This window comes from Chenopodium album, chromosome 25 (assembly GCF_948465745.1).
Source record: "Chenopodium album chromosome 25, dcCheAlbu1.1, whole genome shotgun sequence".
Lineage (NCBI taxonomy): Eukaryota > Viridiplantae > Streptophyta > Magnoliopsida > Caryophyllales > Amaranthaceae > Chenopodium > Chenopodium album.
In genome coordinates, this window is record NC_137858.1 from 31,281,952 (window position 1) to 31,298,252 (window position 16,301).

At 32.8% G+C, this 16,301-nt stretch overlaps 1 protein-coding gene across 1 annotated transcript; it reads right to left on the reverse strand.

Moving 5' to 3' along the window:
• Window positions 1–8,047: 8,047 nt before the first annotated feature.
• LOC145615651 (ATP sulfurylase 2-like) lies at window positions 8,048–14,926 on the reverse strand. Its single transcript, XM_081670717.1, has 5 exons — window positions 14,180–14,926; window positions 10,778–11,183; window positions 9,653–9,913; window positions 8,973–9,059; window positions 8,048–8,474 (listed from the first exon to the last, which is right to left on the reverse strand). The coding sequence occupies exons 1-5, from the start codon at window positions 14,719–14,721 to the stop codon at window positions 8,340–8,342; spliced, it is 1,431 nt and encodes a 476-aa protein (XP_081526843.1). The 5' UTR covers window positions 14,722–14,926; the 3' UTR covers window positions 8,048–8,339.
• Between the last annotated feature and the right edge of the window lie 1,375 nt (window positions 14,927–16,301).

Genomic DNA, 16,301 nt, shown 5'->3' on the forward strand with positions numbered 1-16,301 from the left:
TTGGGTATGTTCGGGTCAAATTTACCCTTTTTACTTGCTTCAGTTTGGGCCGGGTCAATTTTGAATTGGATCAATTTAGAGTCAACATCTGTCGAGTTATGGTTGGATTCCGGTCAGGTCAACTTCAGATCAGTTCATATTCGGTTTAGAAAAAATTGTATCAGGTTCAAACGGGTTTGACCAGTGTAATTTCAGGTCAATTTACTTCGGGTCTGGTTGATTTCGGTTCAGTTAGAATAGGAAAAGATTAATTCGATATTGGATTAATTCCAATTCAGCTCCTTTTGGGGTTTGACTAAATTTGAATTGGGTTGACCGAATTCAATATTCAAATAAGGTCATTTTTAAATTAAAGTTATTATTGAGTTATCACATTATTATTGGGTCACTATCAGCTCATTCATGTGTCATTTTTCATATCGGGTCAATAACACTTACAAAGTATTAGTTTTTCCATTAGGTCAGTTCTTGTGTCATTTTTATCTTTATGCCAAATTAAAATTGAATTATCAATGACTTATCATACCTACATAAGTAATGAAACAATAAGTAATGAACTAATAACAGTGAAGATATTATAGTATGATAATATTTGACGCAAATTAGGATATATTTTGTTTATCTTTTGTATCCTTATCGTAATATATATATATATATATACATATATATACATATGTATATGTATGTATATGTATCTGTATGTATATATATATACATACAGATACATATACATACATATACATATGTATATATATGTATATATATATATATATATGTATATATATATATATATATATATATATATATATATATATATATGTATATATATATATATATATATATATATATATATATATATATATATATACATATATATATATATATTGAATGATTGATTAGTGGCACACACTCCAAATTGAGGAGTTTTCTCGAAATCTAAAATGTTTTTTTTGTTGAAGCTTAAGAGTTTTGATGATGATAAACACAAAGAGCAAACTTCAACTAATTAGAATTCTCTAAGTGTTGTAATTAGAACAGGTGAAGTAGACTTTGGAAGTGGAAGAGTAAGACTCAAGAAGATTCCAAGGAAAGTTAAAGAAGATAGAAGAAGAGTTCTCTTACTAGAACTTCAGAGTTCCCTAACAGGTACTTGAAGACAACAAGTTGAGAAGCTTAACTTGGTCTGCGTTGAAGACAACAAGTTCTATAAGAACTTGGTCTGTGAAATTTGAGTCAGAGTTTCCCCTGTAGCCATCATGGCTTTTCTGACATCTTCCCTGGAGGATGATGATTTGTAATACTTGTTCTGCTCCTTGCCTTTGTACTTGGATTTTTCATCCTCCTTAGGATTAGGGCAATTTCTGAGAAGATGTTCCTTGGAACCGCATCCGTAACACTTGAACTCTTTGGAACTCAGCTGTCCTCGTTTTTTCTTTTCTCCTCTTTTTCCCAGCATCCTACTGAACATCCGTACAAGCATGGTTGTCTCCATCATATCATCATCTTCAAAGTTGCTTGATTCATAAGCCTTTAGAGCAAGGCTTTTATTCTTGGAACTTTCAGAGTTCGCTCCAAGATGAAGTTCATGAGTGAGTAGGGAACCATTGAGCTGTTCAAGGTTGAACTTTGTGAAGTACTTGGATTCCTGTAGAGCAGTAACCTTGGATCTCCACCTCTCATCTTGAGGCAGACTTCTAAGAACTTTTCTTACCTGTTCATCAATGGGTATGGACCTGCCTAAAGATTCTAACTCATTGACAATATTAGTAAATCTAGTGAACATATCCTGAATGGATTCTTTGTGTAGCATTTCAAATCTTTCATATTTTGACATTAGTAAGTCAATTTTGGAACGTTTAACTTCATTTGTTCCTTCATGTGTTACTTGTAATGAATCCCAAATCTACTTTGCGGACTTACAACCCATGATTCTATTATGCTTATGAGGTCCTAGTCCACAATGCAAGATTTTCACTGCTTGAGCATTTAACTCATATTTTTCATAATCTTATTTATCAAATTCAGTCAGTGGTTTAGGGATTACCTCTTTGTTTGCATTGATTTTTATTACCTCGAAGTCACCACTTTCAGTAACTCTCCATACTTGATAATTTTCAGCTTCGATGAATATCTCCATTCTATTCTTCCAGTATGAATAGAACTTGCCATTGAACATTGGTGGTCTTTGGGTAGAATACCCTTCTTCAAGTTTCTCGTGTGCATTCATCTCTTCAGGAACTTACTCTTTAAGGTTGCTTGTAACTTCGTGACAACCTACTCTGATACCAATTGTTAGTTTAGATGAACTACTACGAGAGGGGGGTGAATAGTAGTAGGTTCCAATCGCGGAATGCGTAAATTAAAAACAAAACGTAAAAGGAACTTATAGCACACTTCAAGTTTTACGAGGAAACCATCCAATGCCTAGCTGGAAGTAAAACCTCGGCCCTATTGGGACTTATAAACAAATTCCACTATAATAGGCAACTCTCCTAGTACAACCTATTACACAAACCTTTGCTTTGCAAGTTCCTCCATGGACACTTGCCAATTGATAAGAACCTATCCTATCAAACCTAAGACACACTAAGGCACCTTTTTCGACCCAAAACACACTCAGGTTCCTTTCTCGACCTAAGACACACTCAGGTTCATTTTTCTCACTGTGCAACCCAATACACACTTGGGGTGACTAACTACCACTTGAATTTTAGAGAATTCAAACTCATACACTCAAACGTGAATTTGTAGAGAATTCACAATCTCACCCCAAAACCAATTACAACACAAAGACACACTCTAACACATAAATGGAAAGCTACACATGAAACTCGAAATCAAAATGATAAAGCTTAAACCTTTGGCAAACTTTCTCTTAAGCACTAAGTGGTTTTCACGCTTAAAACTCTCATTTTGCTTCGCTGAATTACTTCTATATCTATAGAGGTTCCTCAGCTTACAAAGTAGGGTTTTTGCAAATAATATAAGTTAAATAAAAATCTAATCTTATCTCTTTAAAACCGAAACATATTTAATTTCGCTTTATTTGAAAACCAAACTTTATCAAATTCGTTTTAGTTAAAAGATAGAATTTTATGAAAAAGATAAAACCGAGTTAAACTAGATTTTAAAGGATAAAATCAAACAAATACTTTTTTATATAACTTATAATTATCTTTTACGAATTGATTAGCTTGCCAAGCTTTATCTAATTTCTAATAAGTTCCATGCATAACAACCATTAATATGTTTACATCAACCTACAAAACAAACTTATCTTTTATACAACTATAAGTTATGAAGTCCATCTTTTTTTGTTGATATCTCGATCTTTGCACTGATCCTTGATTGTTGAGGCTTGCCCCAGCATAACACCGGAACCAGGTCGTTACAACCCATTTTGAAGTTCTTGTTAAGAAACTTCGGAAAGTTCCAACTCTGGAACTCTTCTTCTGTCTTTACTTGTCCTCATGGATCTTCTAAAATTCCTTTGTCTCAGTTCCTACTTCAGCTCCCAACGCTTACTGAACTTGCAAACATCACAACACTAGAAAATCCTTATTAGATGGAAGTTTGCTCAATTCTTAACATCATCATCAAAACCTCATAAGGGTCAACATGTACCAATTGTAGGGAGCAGTTTCTCTACCTTTTTCAGCTATCAAAAAAAAAAAAAAAAAAAAAAAGAATACATCTTCAAATACATACCAATTTAATTATTACTCATTATATTTTTAAACTTGTTAGATTTATCATTAAGGATTTATTGGAAAGGTTAAAACTTAAAACTAATTAATGGAAAAATCTCCAACCAACCCAATACTATAACTTAAACACAGCTTTTTCAGTGCGGCAGGCCACATGGTGCGACAAGGGTTACTTGTATTCTGGTTTACTTGGTTTTTGAAGTTACTTGTATCCTTGTAGGTGTTACTTGTATTATGGGGTTACTTGTATTCTGAGGTTACTTGTATAGGTTACTTGTATGGATTACTTGTAGGGGTTGAATAACACCTACAAGTAACCCCTAACCAAAACCAGTAACACCCAATACAACTAATCCCAGAATACAAGTAACACCTACAAGTATTCAAGTAACCCCTGACCAAAACCAGTAATACTCATACAAGTAACACCTACAAGTAATCCCTGACAAAATCAGTAACACCCATACAAGTAACCCCAGAATACAAGTAACACCTACAAGTAACCCTTGAAAAAACCAGTAACACCATACAAGTAAACTCTGCCGCACTATGTGGCGAGCCGCATACAAAAATTTGTGTAACTTAAAAAGCCCAAGTTTTATTCATTGAAGCCATTACTATCCTTAATAGGTCATCATCCTTGTTAATATTAAGGGTCCATATTCGACTTGATAATCTAAAAAAAAAAAAAAAACTTAAAAAAAAAAAAACCTCTCATTATCTATTTATACATTATTTATTTATATAGTTTAAACTATTTATATTGCTCTTTAAAGTGGGGTTTCTTATAATTTATAATGAAGAATATCATAGTAATATAAATAAATTATCAACGTAACTCAAAAAAAGAAACAATAATGTACATGTGTCCTTTAAAATTACAAACTAAAGGCAAGTGACCCACAAATTGTAAGGCACTAGACATTAATAGTGTAGTGTTGCAGCTGGTTTAAAGGCAAAAGGGCCCAATCCAGGTTGGGTTATTTGTTCTCAAGGGCACAAACCCTACTATTTATAATCTTTAGTTTTGATTTGACAAAGGAAAGAAATACAAATTAGATAATTAAATTTTAGTGTGGACTTTTATGTCATTATTTGGTGTCCTTGTCTTTAAAATGCCTTATTAATTACTTGTATATAGTTTACATGGTGAATAATCTTAAGAGTACATTTTTGCACCATTGAAGATTCGAAATATGGTGTTAATGGAACGATTATTTTGATAATTTGTGGTACAATTACATACACATGATATTAATCGTACTATATATATCAATTCTCAAGCAGATCAAGGAAGCAACTTACTATATAGTCTTACGTGTCTAATTTGATGCACTTGCATTGTGCTAGTGGTACACTGGTACATTACCATCTTGATCTTTACAATATAAAAGTTGGTACGAAATGTTCGGTACCAACTAAAATTTTCGTAAAAAGTTAGGGGTGTTTAATTAGGAGAAGCTTTGGGGAAAAAAAAATTGAGGCAAAAGAAAACATGGACTGACTTAGGGTGTATATTATTCACCTGATTTTTACTTATGTGAAGTTATCTGATCTTATATAAACTTATCTGAACTTATTTAAACTTATTATACCTTATTAAACTTATTTTACTTGTGTTTCAAAAAAAAAAAAAAAAAAAAAAAAAAAAAAAAAAAAAACTTATTTTACTTGTAATTTGAACTTGGCCAGCCCATTTCAGAACTTATTTTCCTAAACTCAACTTATCTGAACATATTAGACTTGAAATAAGTGAAAATAAGGTAACATCAAAACAGACCCTCAAACTCTCTAATGTAAGCGTTTGGTTAGGAATTAAGATTGAATCTAAATCTAAGGGGGCGTTTGGTTAGACTATTGGAAATAGAGTGGAAAGGGAACAAATAAGAGGCAGGAAAGAAATCATTTAGCTCCTTACATTTTCATTTGTTTGGTACTTTGGTTTAATTATATGAAAAGGAGTCACTTACACCTAACTCTCTTTCTTTTTGTTAAAGAAGGGTAAGGATAATTGTTATTGAGGTTTAGAGAGGTAAGAAATAGGTGGAAACCATTACCCCTAGGTAATATAATGCAATGTAATGGCAACTGTTACCTAAACCTTCTAACCAAACACTTGGTAATGGTGAAAGATTATGCCCTTTTTTTTTCCGTATAGAGAGAGATGTATCTATGAGTTATTGTATACAATAAATATATTTTCTCTAAAAGTTATTTACCCAATACTTTTACATAAATTGCTTAAAATAAGTAGCTAGCCAAACCAACTCATAATCAGCATAAACATTCAAACTAGGTACATGAAAACAACTAACATCTAACGTCTTATTGCCAAAAATTGAATTAAAAATTAGAAAAATATAACAAAATTTTACTTGTAGTAAATTACAAAATTATACTTTTTACTTTTCAAATTTGTTGACACATTTCTTAAATTACTTTTTAAATTCATTCATAATAAAAATTAAATTTATGTGTGGATCATGTTAAATTCCTCTCAATGGGTATTTTATAAATATTTATTAAACTCTAATTGATTGACCTATTTAAAATCTTTAATATTACGGATTCTTTAACGATAAATCCATACGGAGTGAATTTGAATCGTACACTATAAAATGTGCACACATACGTACATAAAGACATAAAGTATAGTCGGTGGTCCAACAATGGATGGTTGAACCGAGCTTTCGATATCAACATATACGGAGCAAGAAATAAAGAAAGGCCTACATAAGATTTGATGGAAAGCCCAATTACACAAAACGCCCAACAAGGACCACATTGGTTGAAACTATGCACATGGAGAAATTGGCAGACAAATAAAATGCACCAACCATATTATTAACATTTAGCATAAAAAAATGCATAATATGTCTCATAAAAAAATGCATAATATATATCCTACTTAAGGCAACCATATTAGAGTATCAACATTGAGCCTTATACTCCGGAATACATACCAAACCACACTTGTATAGTTGTACAGTTGTATTATCTGAAGTTCTGAATTTATGTGCATAAATAATTATCTTTGTTATGTTATAAGGGTTGCTCAGTCAGTATCCCAGTGTTTACTTCGATAATATTATAGGGATTATTTGATTCTTTTACAAGCGGTCGCATAATGTGGTCAACCGTACACAAAACAAACACAAAAAAAGAATAGTAAAAAAATATATAGTTAGTTTTATGAAAATAATTTATATTACACTTACAATTAATTTCTCCTTATTAGCTATCAATATCCTATTTGTATATTTTTTTTTTTCTGTTTTATATCATATGCTTTCTCCGTTAATGTTTATTTGCAACAAAGGAGTATTATTTGTGAGATATAAAATATTCCTTTGTTGCAAATAACCATTAACGGAGGAATTATTTAATTATTACAAGACAGGAGTATTGGAGTAAATCATAAAAGTGCAGTATTGGCGGGTAAGACCATCATCTGACAGAATATGGACTGAATTGTCCGTGATACAACTCTAGACTATGTACTACTACTACGGAGTTGATTTGAGCATGGCAATATTGTGGATGCCGATTAGAAAGTTACCAATCATGGACTCGTCAAGCCGCAAACACTACATATCTACATGTTATATTGTCTCTACTAACTATCAAATAATATACCTGTATTACTAGTGTTGCTGGGACGTAGGAGTGTAGGACGTGTCCGCTTCAAGGATTTCTTTTAACAATGGTTGTAGACTTGTAGTCGCAAATCGCGATTCATGTTGGGTCCGTGTGCCTTGGGCTCGACTAGTATAGATATAAGTAGTAAGCAATCAATTAAGGCACACTCACAGGAGTTAAAGAAAGGCGAGAATCAATCAAGCAAATGGTTATTCCCTCTATTCCTTTTTATTTGTCCCATTTTTTGCTTAAAAAAAAAATCATCCTTTAAAAGATTGCTCCATACCACAAAGTACTAATGTACTCAAATAAAACTTAATAAATGGAATATTTTTATGGGGAAAATAATTGGGGACAAAAAGAGTATTTATTTCCCTTTAATCGTAAAATTGAGCCAAGAATCAAGCAAAAACATTTGTAGAAGATCATAAACCTTGTTATTGTAACTGCCCATGTTCTGTAAATGTGATTATTAATTATTATGTTCTGTAAATGTGATTATTTATTATTATGTTCTGTAAAAGGTTATTTGAGTTTATCTTTTCAAGCAAAACATCAATAGAGCCATCTAAAATTAGTGATGGGCATTGCTGTGCACGTAGCAATTAATTAACTTACAATCTTGGGATAATACCGATAAATGTTAAGTCTTTTTTTTTTTTTAAACTTAACAATACCATTGGCAAAAGGAACAAATAAGGTATTCGAAATCAATCATCAATCATCATTTGTTCAACTAGGGAAAAAAATTAGACCCCAGAAAATCTCTAAACCAGGACATGAAAAGAGGCAGGGTCACCAATTAAGAAAAACAAGAGAAAAATGCCAGGGCAACCCAAAGAGTTGATGTGTAATACTCGTTGATGCCTGACAGAAGAAATTCTGATTGTCCTATGCTAGCTTAATCATCTTGTAGCCTTGTGTGTTCAGAGCCTCATAATTGCTTAAATTGACCTACATTATAGTAGAAACTTGTGCATCTAGCCATCTGCTCTAAGCAGACACTGTAGCTGGCTGCTTACTCTCTTCCTCTTGTAGACTCGCGTAATAATTGACCAATACCTTCCATCCTCCGGGGCACATAAAGCCATCAGGAGGGTTCTCTCCAGTTCTTGCAAATGTACGCATCTGCAAAATCACCCAGGTTAGATTAGTTAACAGAAGAGCTAGGACTACAATGCAATAAACATTGAAAGAAGTGATGAGCATGATCTGTTTCATTAGTATTAAATTCTTAGACTTGGTGAGGATAAATTGTTCCCTAGCACTTAGGTGGTGAACTATTAATCTTTTGAAGGCTTACGACCCTTGTAAAACAAAACAATACTTTATCTAAATGTGATATGGGGTTTAGCGCCTTACTACACTCCAATCTATATGGTCACAACCCACTTATCAGAGTCCACTGCCACTTGAAATCTATTGCACTGAATCAGAGTATCAGATGAAACTTCTAGCATTCCAGACCTTGTAAATCTAAAGTCTCTTTAATGTCATTTCCATTAGCTAAAATCGAGCATAAGAAGATGTAATGCATTATATGAGTTATTTACCACAGTTCTGGACAAAGAAACTCCCATACTGATTTAAGTATTTTCACACCAAAAAGAAGTTGGCACACATTACCTTGGTTCCAGAAATGAAGAGGAAATCTTTAGCACGAGAAGGATCAAAGAAAGACATTTTCTTTGCCATAGTATCATATGCTGCAACCTGCAAGACATTGTATGGTTCAGTACAGTAGCAACAGTCAAAATTTTTTACAGAAAAGCTATAGGCCTGGGAAAGAATGGATATTTTCAAAAATAACATCTCCAGGTGTCACAAATTGGATAAAACATAAGAATTAAAGAATATATGACATAATTCAAAACTGGACCAACAAAAATCAGAAGACATGGGTCTGTAAGACAATAACAACAGTGATTGGCATGCCCAGGCGTCATCAAATCAGGTAAAAACTTCAAAGTCCAAATGGCCAAATCTCTAATTTAGTCACCCCAACAACAGACATGACATTTATGCATGTTTTTTGTTGCAAGGAACAAGTATGAAGCATATCCTTGAGATTACCAACACAATTCCAAAAAGGTAGATGATACCCACGGTAGATAAACAATCTTGTAGGGCATTGTTTTCAAGACATATATTCCATTTCACATTATTTATCAGAACTTAAATCAAGCATGCAAGCACATTCCAGAACCTATCAAAACAAATTTAAGACCGCAATATATTTTTGAAGGGAAAAAAATAATAATAATAAAAAAAAAAAAATCTTAAGAAAGAAGCAAGTTATGACCCACCTTAAATGGTAGAATGTTCAACTTCTCCAGCCCAGGTGCCATGCTCAAAACTTTCTTTCCATGGTCAGGATCATAGAGATCTCTTTTCTCTGTTGGATGACCCATACCGGCAGGATCACGACCAACAATATAAAAATTGGCACCAGCATTAATTCGTGCTTTGGCATGCCACTGTACTTCAGTTGGACCAGCATAATGCATGGGAGATGGGAATATGGATACAACAGTAGTCTCAGGATCAAGAACTCCATCTTCTAGAACCTAATAAAAATGAATGATAGTGAGCTTAACTTGAAAATATTAGAATGAAAGAAAATCACCAGCCAACAGATTTTACAAAATTTATCCAGTGCACATACTAGGTCTGAATTACACACTAATAAAATATAGTCACGTCTTGCATGCAAACATTTGTTTATTGCATGATATGGAGAAATGTCTAGGGGTGAGCAAAAAATCCAGGGTACCCTAAACTACAACCGGAACTTGTTAGGAATCGCAGGTTGGTTGAACCTGTTGCAACACATCCTGGTTCAGATTCTCAATTTTTTGGAACCGCAACTTATAAGATACCCTGTAACCTGGTTCATCAATTTAACACTTTAAGCCTAATTTTTAATAGATAAAAATAAATAATAATATAATTAAAATATATGTATTAAATTTGCTAAACAACTATTTTTGGTTTGTTGTATTTACAAGGTATAAGAGTTGTAAATTTATGACCCTCAAAAAATTTTGAAATAATTTGCAAAAAAGTAAGAAATATATTAAAAGACAGGGTACTCGAACCAGAATCGAAACCCTCGGTTCCTATTTTCCAGGAATCTATTCAACAGGTTCCGATTCTGGTTCTGGTTCTGGTTCTTATTTTGAGGAACCTGTTGTAACAGGTTTCGGTTCTAGGAATTTTAACAGGGTACCCTATTATGCTCACCCCTAGAGAAAACATCATATCAATATGGCCTTAAAGTAAAATGGAATCAATCGTTTTCATACTAACCAATAGGGAAAAGGATGAGGAAAAGAAAATCCAAGCATAATGAGTAACGGTGCACGGTAAGACACAATTGAGGCTAATCTATATCTATCCTACTGACCAATATAGATCAACAGATATATTACCTTGCTATGTTGCTCCATCCGAACATCCAAGGGCACATCATCAGCCTTAGTGAAACCTCCCAAAGGATGTAGCAAGAGAATTGGATTCTTATAGCCCATGTCCAGTAACCTCTGACGTGTATCATTCATCAGCAAAGCATGCCCATTATGAACTGGATTTCTAAGCTGGAAAGCAAAAACTGCATCAGCTTCACGCCTGTCAAACTCCTTTCGAAGCTCTTTAGGAGAGATCCTGTATTGATCGAGACCATCATTGTATTTGATTTCTTTCAATACTTCCAATTCTCCTCCTATGAGCCAATTTCCAGCAGGTGTAATAACCTCCTCAACATAAGGCAATCCAGGAGCAGTAGTTCCCCAAGTTCTAGCTATTCTTTCCTCTTTATTATGCTTGTATATCTCAATGCTGCATAACAACGCAAAGCAAACACTTAATATCTGAGTAATCACAAATACACCAGATTATTGCAAATTAAAGGAGACATACACATTGTAAAATTCTTTGAAAACAGTCGATCAATAATTCATGATGGGGGAAAAGGTTTGAATTTTGAAAAAATATGATGGCTGATGCAACATACATATGTGCTGTTAGTATGACCGACAATTAGATCTTGCTTGAGAAAGGGTGTGAATATGACAACTCTATCAGCTCTATATTTTTGAAATACTTGAAAACAACTTTTGCTGATCGCATAATAACAACAATTTGAAAGAGTGTCTTATTCTTTTAAACATTATTTCACTCTGTATCAAGAACAAAAAAAGTATTTTTCCATGTAAAGTAAAAACAAAACAGAAACCAACCTCACAAATAATCTCAGTAAACAAAATACTTATATGAAGCAATAAATATTCCTCCTAAATAAAATTATTTCAATTGAGAAAAAATTTACGAAGAGAAGAGGACATCAAATTTAAGAATTTTGTATTGCAGCCTGTAAAAAGGCTGCTAATTATATGCCTGAGCAACATAAAAAGCAAGTTAAGGATTTAAAACATGTGTTTGATAGAAAACTACTCATTTATGCAATGAAATTTGGGAACAAAGTCATAAAAAGGCCTTATTTGGCTATAAGATAGCTGTTAGCAGTTCAATGATTCAAACCAGCTAATCATGCAACTTTTAAAAAAATTGTGACCTCTGTAAGTAACTCTGCTCCTTTTCTACCATCAGTCATTTCACATTTGAGAAGCGGTATTTGAAAAGCCACGTAATAGTAAAAAGATTGGGCTTAAAAAGCATCTCAATACTTTTAAAGACTAATAGAGAGTGAGTCTTCAGATTCCAAACCATTTTTCACTCATTTTTGAAGTTTTCCAAGAGTATCAAAGCAAAAATCCAAGATCATAAAATTCTAGGCGTAAAAACATACTGAATTCAAGAAATAAAAAAATCCTACGTTGCAATATACCAAGTATAAGTCAACAGAGTAGAAAGAAAAGATCAAGATTAGATAAACAATGTTGTTAACTTACTACCCTTTTATTACATCTATTGACTATTCGTATTTACATACGCTAAGTGCTAATAAGTAAAAAGGACTACATATAAGCAGAAACAACAGACCCACAACCATTTAACTCTTGTAGAGAGTACTTAATATCACTGCATATATCTTAGTATAGTAATAATATACATTGACATTTTGTAGCTGAGTAAGATTGAAGGAGTAAGGCGTATATAATGAGAGATTTCACATTGTTCAAGGAACCCCGGCTGCAGGAGGTAAAGGATCGTCAATAAGACAAGGATCCTCTAGTGTGTAAATTCTTATCAAAGACATTATTGAGCCATGGCAGCAACATGAAGGAGAAAGGAAAGTGCGCAGAGAAGAAGAACAAAAGGGGCATATCCAAAACTCAGAGAGAGAGAGAGAGAGAGAGAGAGAGAGAGAGAGAGAGACAAACAGACAGACAGAGTTCTCTGAATTCAAGGTGAGTATTCACTGGAACTATAAACAATTAAACACACATGCACAAACTGACTAAAACTACAGGAGTTGGATTTAAAAGCATTCAAATTGATAGGTATACACTAACGTATACAGATGAAAACATGGGATTAGCTGCCATGATATGGTGTTATTTGCAAACATACGATGTTAGGTGTTGGCTAGTTCAGCTGGTTCCTTGAATCATAATGTAATAACCCATATTAATTATTTGAGTTGGTTATATTAATCAAGTGCAACATCAGGTGTTGCAAAGATGTTTGGTAATGTTGGTAACTAAAGTTTAGTGTAAGTAAAAAAATTGGTGATAATATATATATATATATATATATATATATATATATATATATATATATATATATATATATATAATGGGAAACATAGCTGAAAGGTTCTCTCAGTTTTTTTTATTTAATGTCACCTATTTTGTGAACAGAAAAGTCAATCATCATTTTTTTTTTTTTTTGGTTGTTGTTGACCACATTAAAAAGCTAGAAAGAAAAGGCCAAAATTATGTGGCAAATAGTCATGAAACAAACAAGCTATTTTGTCTTGGCATAAACCACCTAGAAGAAGATTATGAGAAGATGATCTATACGGATTATCCAAAGAAGTAAAGGACAATGAATGCTAATTCATGAACCAAATTTTCTATGGCAAGATTAAAAGTCCTTTCATAAGATATTAGACCTTTAATAAACCACATAATATCACCCCTCGAAAGATTTAATTACAGCCATAAACCATCACTTTCCATTATAGGTCATCTTAGATTATTAAATTCGGATTAACTAACTCTTCACTCTTGTCACTAGGGGGCAAAAGGGACTCCTTGATTATAACATCCTAAAATCTTCCCACTCACTCCCAAATACTATGACATATAGATGCTTGTAAGCACCATAATCCGGACTTACGACGCATCACATTCCACACCTGCCTTTCGTTTTGACTGTTTAAAAATGTAATCATACCAATTATAGTAATATACAGTTTTACCACTATTAGGCATCACCAAAAGGAAGCTCTTCAGCGCATTCTCAATTCAGATAGAATATTGTCAACTTTGTCAGCATATAAACATCACTTTATCAACAAATAATTATTTTATTCTCATCAAATAAAAGAGCACACAATATTCATAATATTCAATGGAAAAAACGATATAAACATAATTTTATCAACATAAAATTATTTTATTCTCATCAAATAAAAGAGCACACAATATTCATATTATTCAATTGAAAAAAAAACGATATAAACATCAAATTTTTAAATATAACATACATTTAAACCCTTGATCTTCTCATCCATTGTCATCATATATCAATCAAAACCATTCAAATGTACAACTAATTATTCATTCAAGAACAATAAAACAGAGCAATTTTCAGCAACAAAATCGATAATAAGCAAATAAAAAAATGAAAAAGAACAAGAACCGAACCTTCGCAAAATGGCAACTAAATCACCATTAGGGGCAACCAAAGCAACATTTGGAGAAGAAGCAATATCATCTTTAGCTTTATCATCAATAGCCAAAACAATGGGCAAACTCATATTAACAAAAGACCCATCTGCCAATCTCAAAGAATTGAAATGTAAACTCTGCAAATATTCATTTTCCCTCATAAACCCTTTAAGAGGACTAGCCCAACCTTCACTTAGAACATGAACCCATTCTAAATCAATCTTTGTTAACCTAATTTTAGGCAATGATTCAGCCTCAGAAACCCTCAAATTTCTCTCATTTTCAGGCACAACAAGATCAATCAAAGAACCACCATCTGGGTCAATTAAAGAACTTTTGATTACCCTTTTGGATTGGGAAGAAATTGATGACATTTTGGTTTGATTTAGAACAATGGGTCTTAATGGGTTTGTTTGGTAGACATATTTTGGGAGAATTTTGGTGGGGTTTTGATGAATTTTGGGTTGAGCTAAGAAATTTGGGTGATTAGAAATGTGCAATTTTATGGTTAAAGACATGATTTTCTATTTTTCTGTGCCAAAATTCAAGCAAAAGTTTGGTAAAATTTGGAGACAAATGAGAGTGAAGTGGTAGGGATTTGCTGAAATGAGGGAACGTTATAAAGTGTAGATTCGGGAAAAGGGTGAACATTTTATGTGGCTAATATGGGAATAATACAACGGGGGAATGTTATAAAGCTTAGATTCGGGAAATAGGGTGGACATTTTATGTGGCTCATAAGGGAATATACTTGCTTATAGTTGGTACCAACTAGGCAACTGCTACACTTATACCATGTCGTCAATACTTTTTCTGTTCTATATTACTTAAAACATTTTGATGGGAAAACCTTGTTGATAACAAGTTATCATAGGGTCGGTACGAGTCGGTCACAAGTCAGATTAAAAGATGGTTATCTTCTATATGATGGACAAAAGCAGGACGCCAGGACCTATCGATGTGGGTCGCGGTCTAATAGAAGAGCAAGGATGGTATAGTGTGGTCAAGAACTCAAGATCTTCAAATGCAACCAAGCAAATGATTTATGCCAATATGACACAAGGAAGGTTGGTAATAAAAAAAAAAATTAAGTATTTTAATTATATTTTAAGTTTATCTTAAAATATTTAATTAAAAAAAAATAGGTCCATGTATATCTTAATTGCACATAACTTTCATAATATTAACAACAAACCTACCAAATGCTCTTGGCTTCAAATGGCACCACACATTCTGTCGTCATTGACTCGTTGTTATGCTTTTTAGCAAATAAGAACCATATGCTACTTTTTAAAGTGGTGCTACTATTTTTTGACCATAAAATCATTGTTGGCGGCTTGCAATAGTATATATGGTTATTGCATCACCGCATAGGTAAGATGTTTATGCATTGCTCCTTTGACGACTTATAATGTACTTTCTCCGTTTTAGGTACTTTGTACATGCTACTTTAAGTTCATGTTCTGTTCACCTTATTTTCACTTAGTTCAGATCAGGGATACTTCCTTCATGTTTTATTATGTGTTACAGTTTGACCGGCACATAGTTTTAGGTAATTTAATTAACTTAAATAAAATAAGAGGTAAGTGGGGTAAATAAAGTATTAAAAAATTGTAAAATAAAGATAGTGGGGTTAATAGTTTATTGAAAAGCAATGAATGTGAGAGAAAAGATATAATAAAAAAAGTATTAGTGGGCTTGGTAGGGACCATGAGAGGAGAAAAATATAATATTTTAATGTAGCATTTTGCCACAAAAGGAAGTGTAACACTTAAAAAAATACGGCTGGAAATGGGAAGTGTAACACTTAAAAAAACACGGAGGGAGTAATAAGTTCAGATCAAGGTTAATAAGTTCAAATAAGAAAAGTTCAGAAAAAAATAAGTTCAGTTAAGTTTAGATAAGTGATAAGAGCAAGTTTAAGACTTGGGGTGACATCATCATTTTGAGTCTTAAGATTTATACTTAAGACTTTTCCCATTTTTCTTCAAAAAGCTCAAGCAAGTCTCAAGTTGAGTCTTGAAATTTCAACTTAAGACTTGAGATTGGGACCCACTTCATCCACTTCACTTTTATTTTTATTATCCCTTCTTTTTTT

Coding starts and splice junctions, on each gene's coding strand:
- LOC145615651 (XM_081670717.1), bottom strand. CDS start 14,721: ATGTCTTTAACCATAAAATTGCACATTTCTAATCACCCAAATTTCTTA. Junction 9,914..10,777: donor GGATGGAGCAACATAGCAAG/GTAATATATCTG, acceptor CATTTTTATTAG/GTTCTAGAAGATGGAGTTCT. Junction 9,060..9,652: donor TGAACATTCTACCATTTAAG/GTGGGTCATAAC, acceptor AATGTCTTGCAG/GTTGCAGCATATGATACTAT.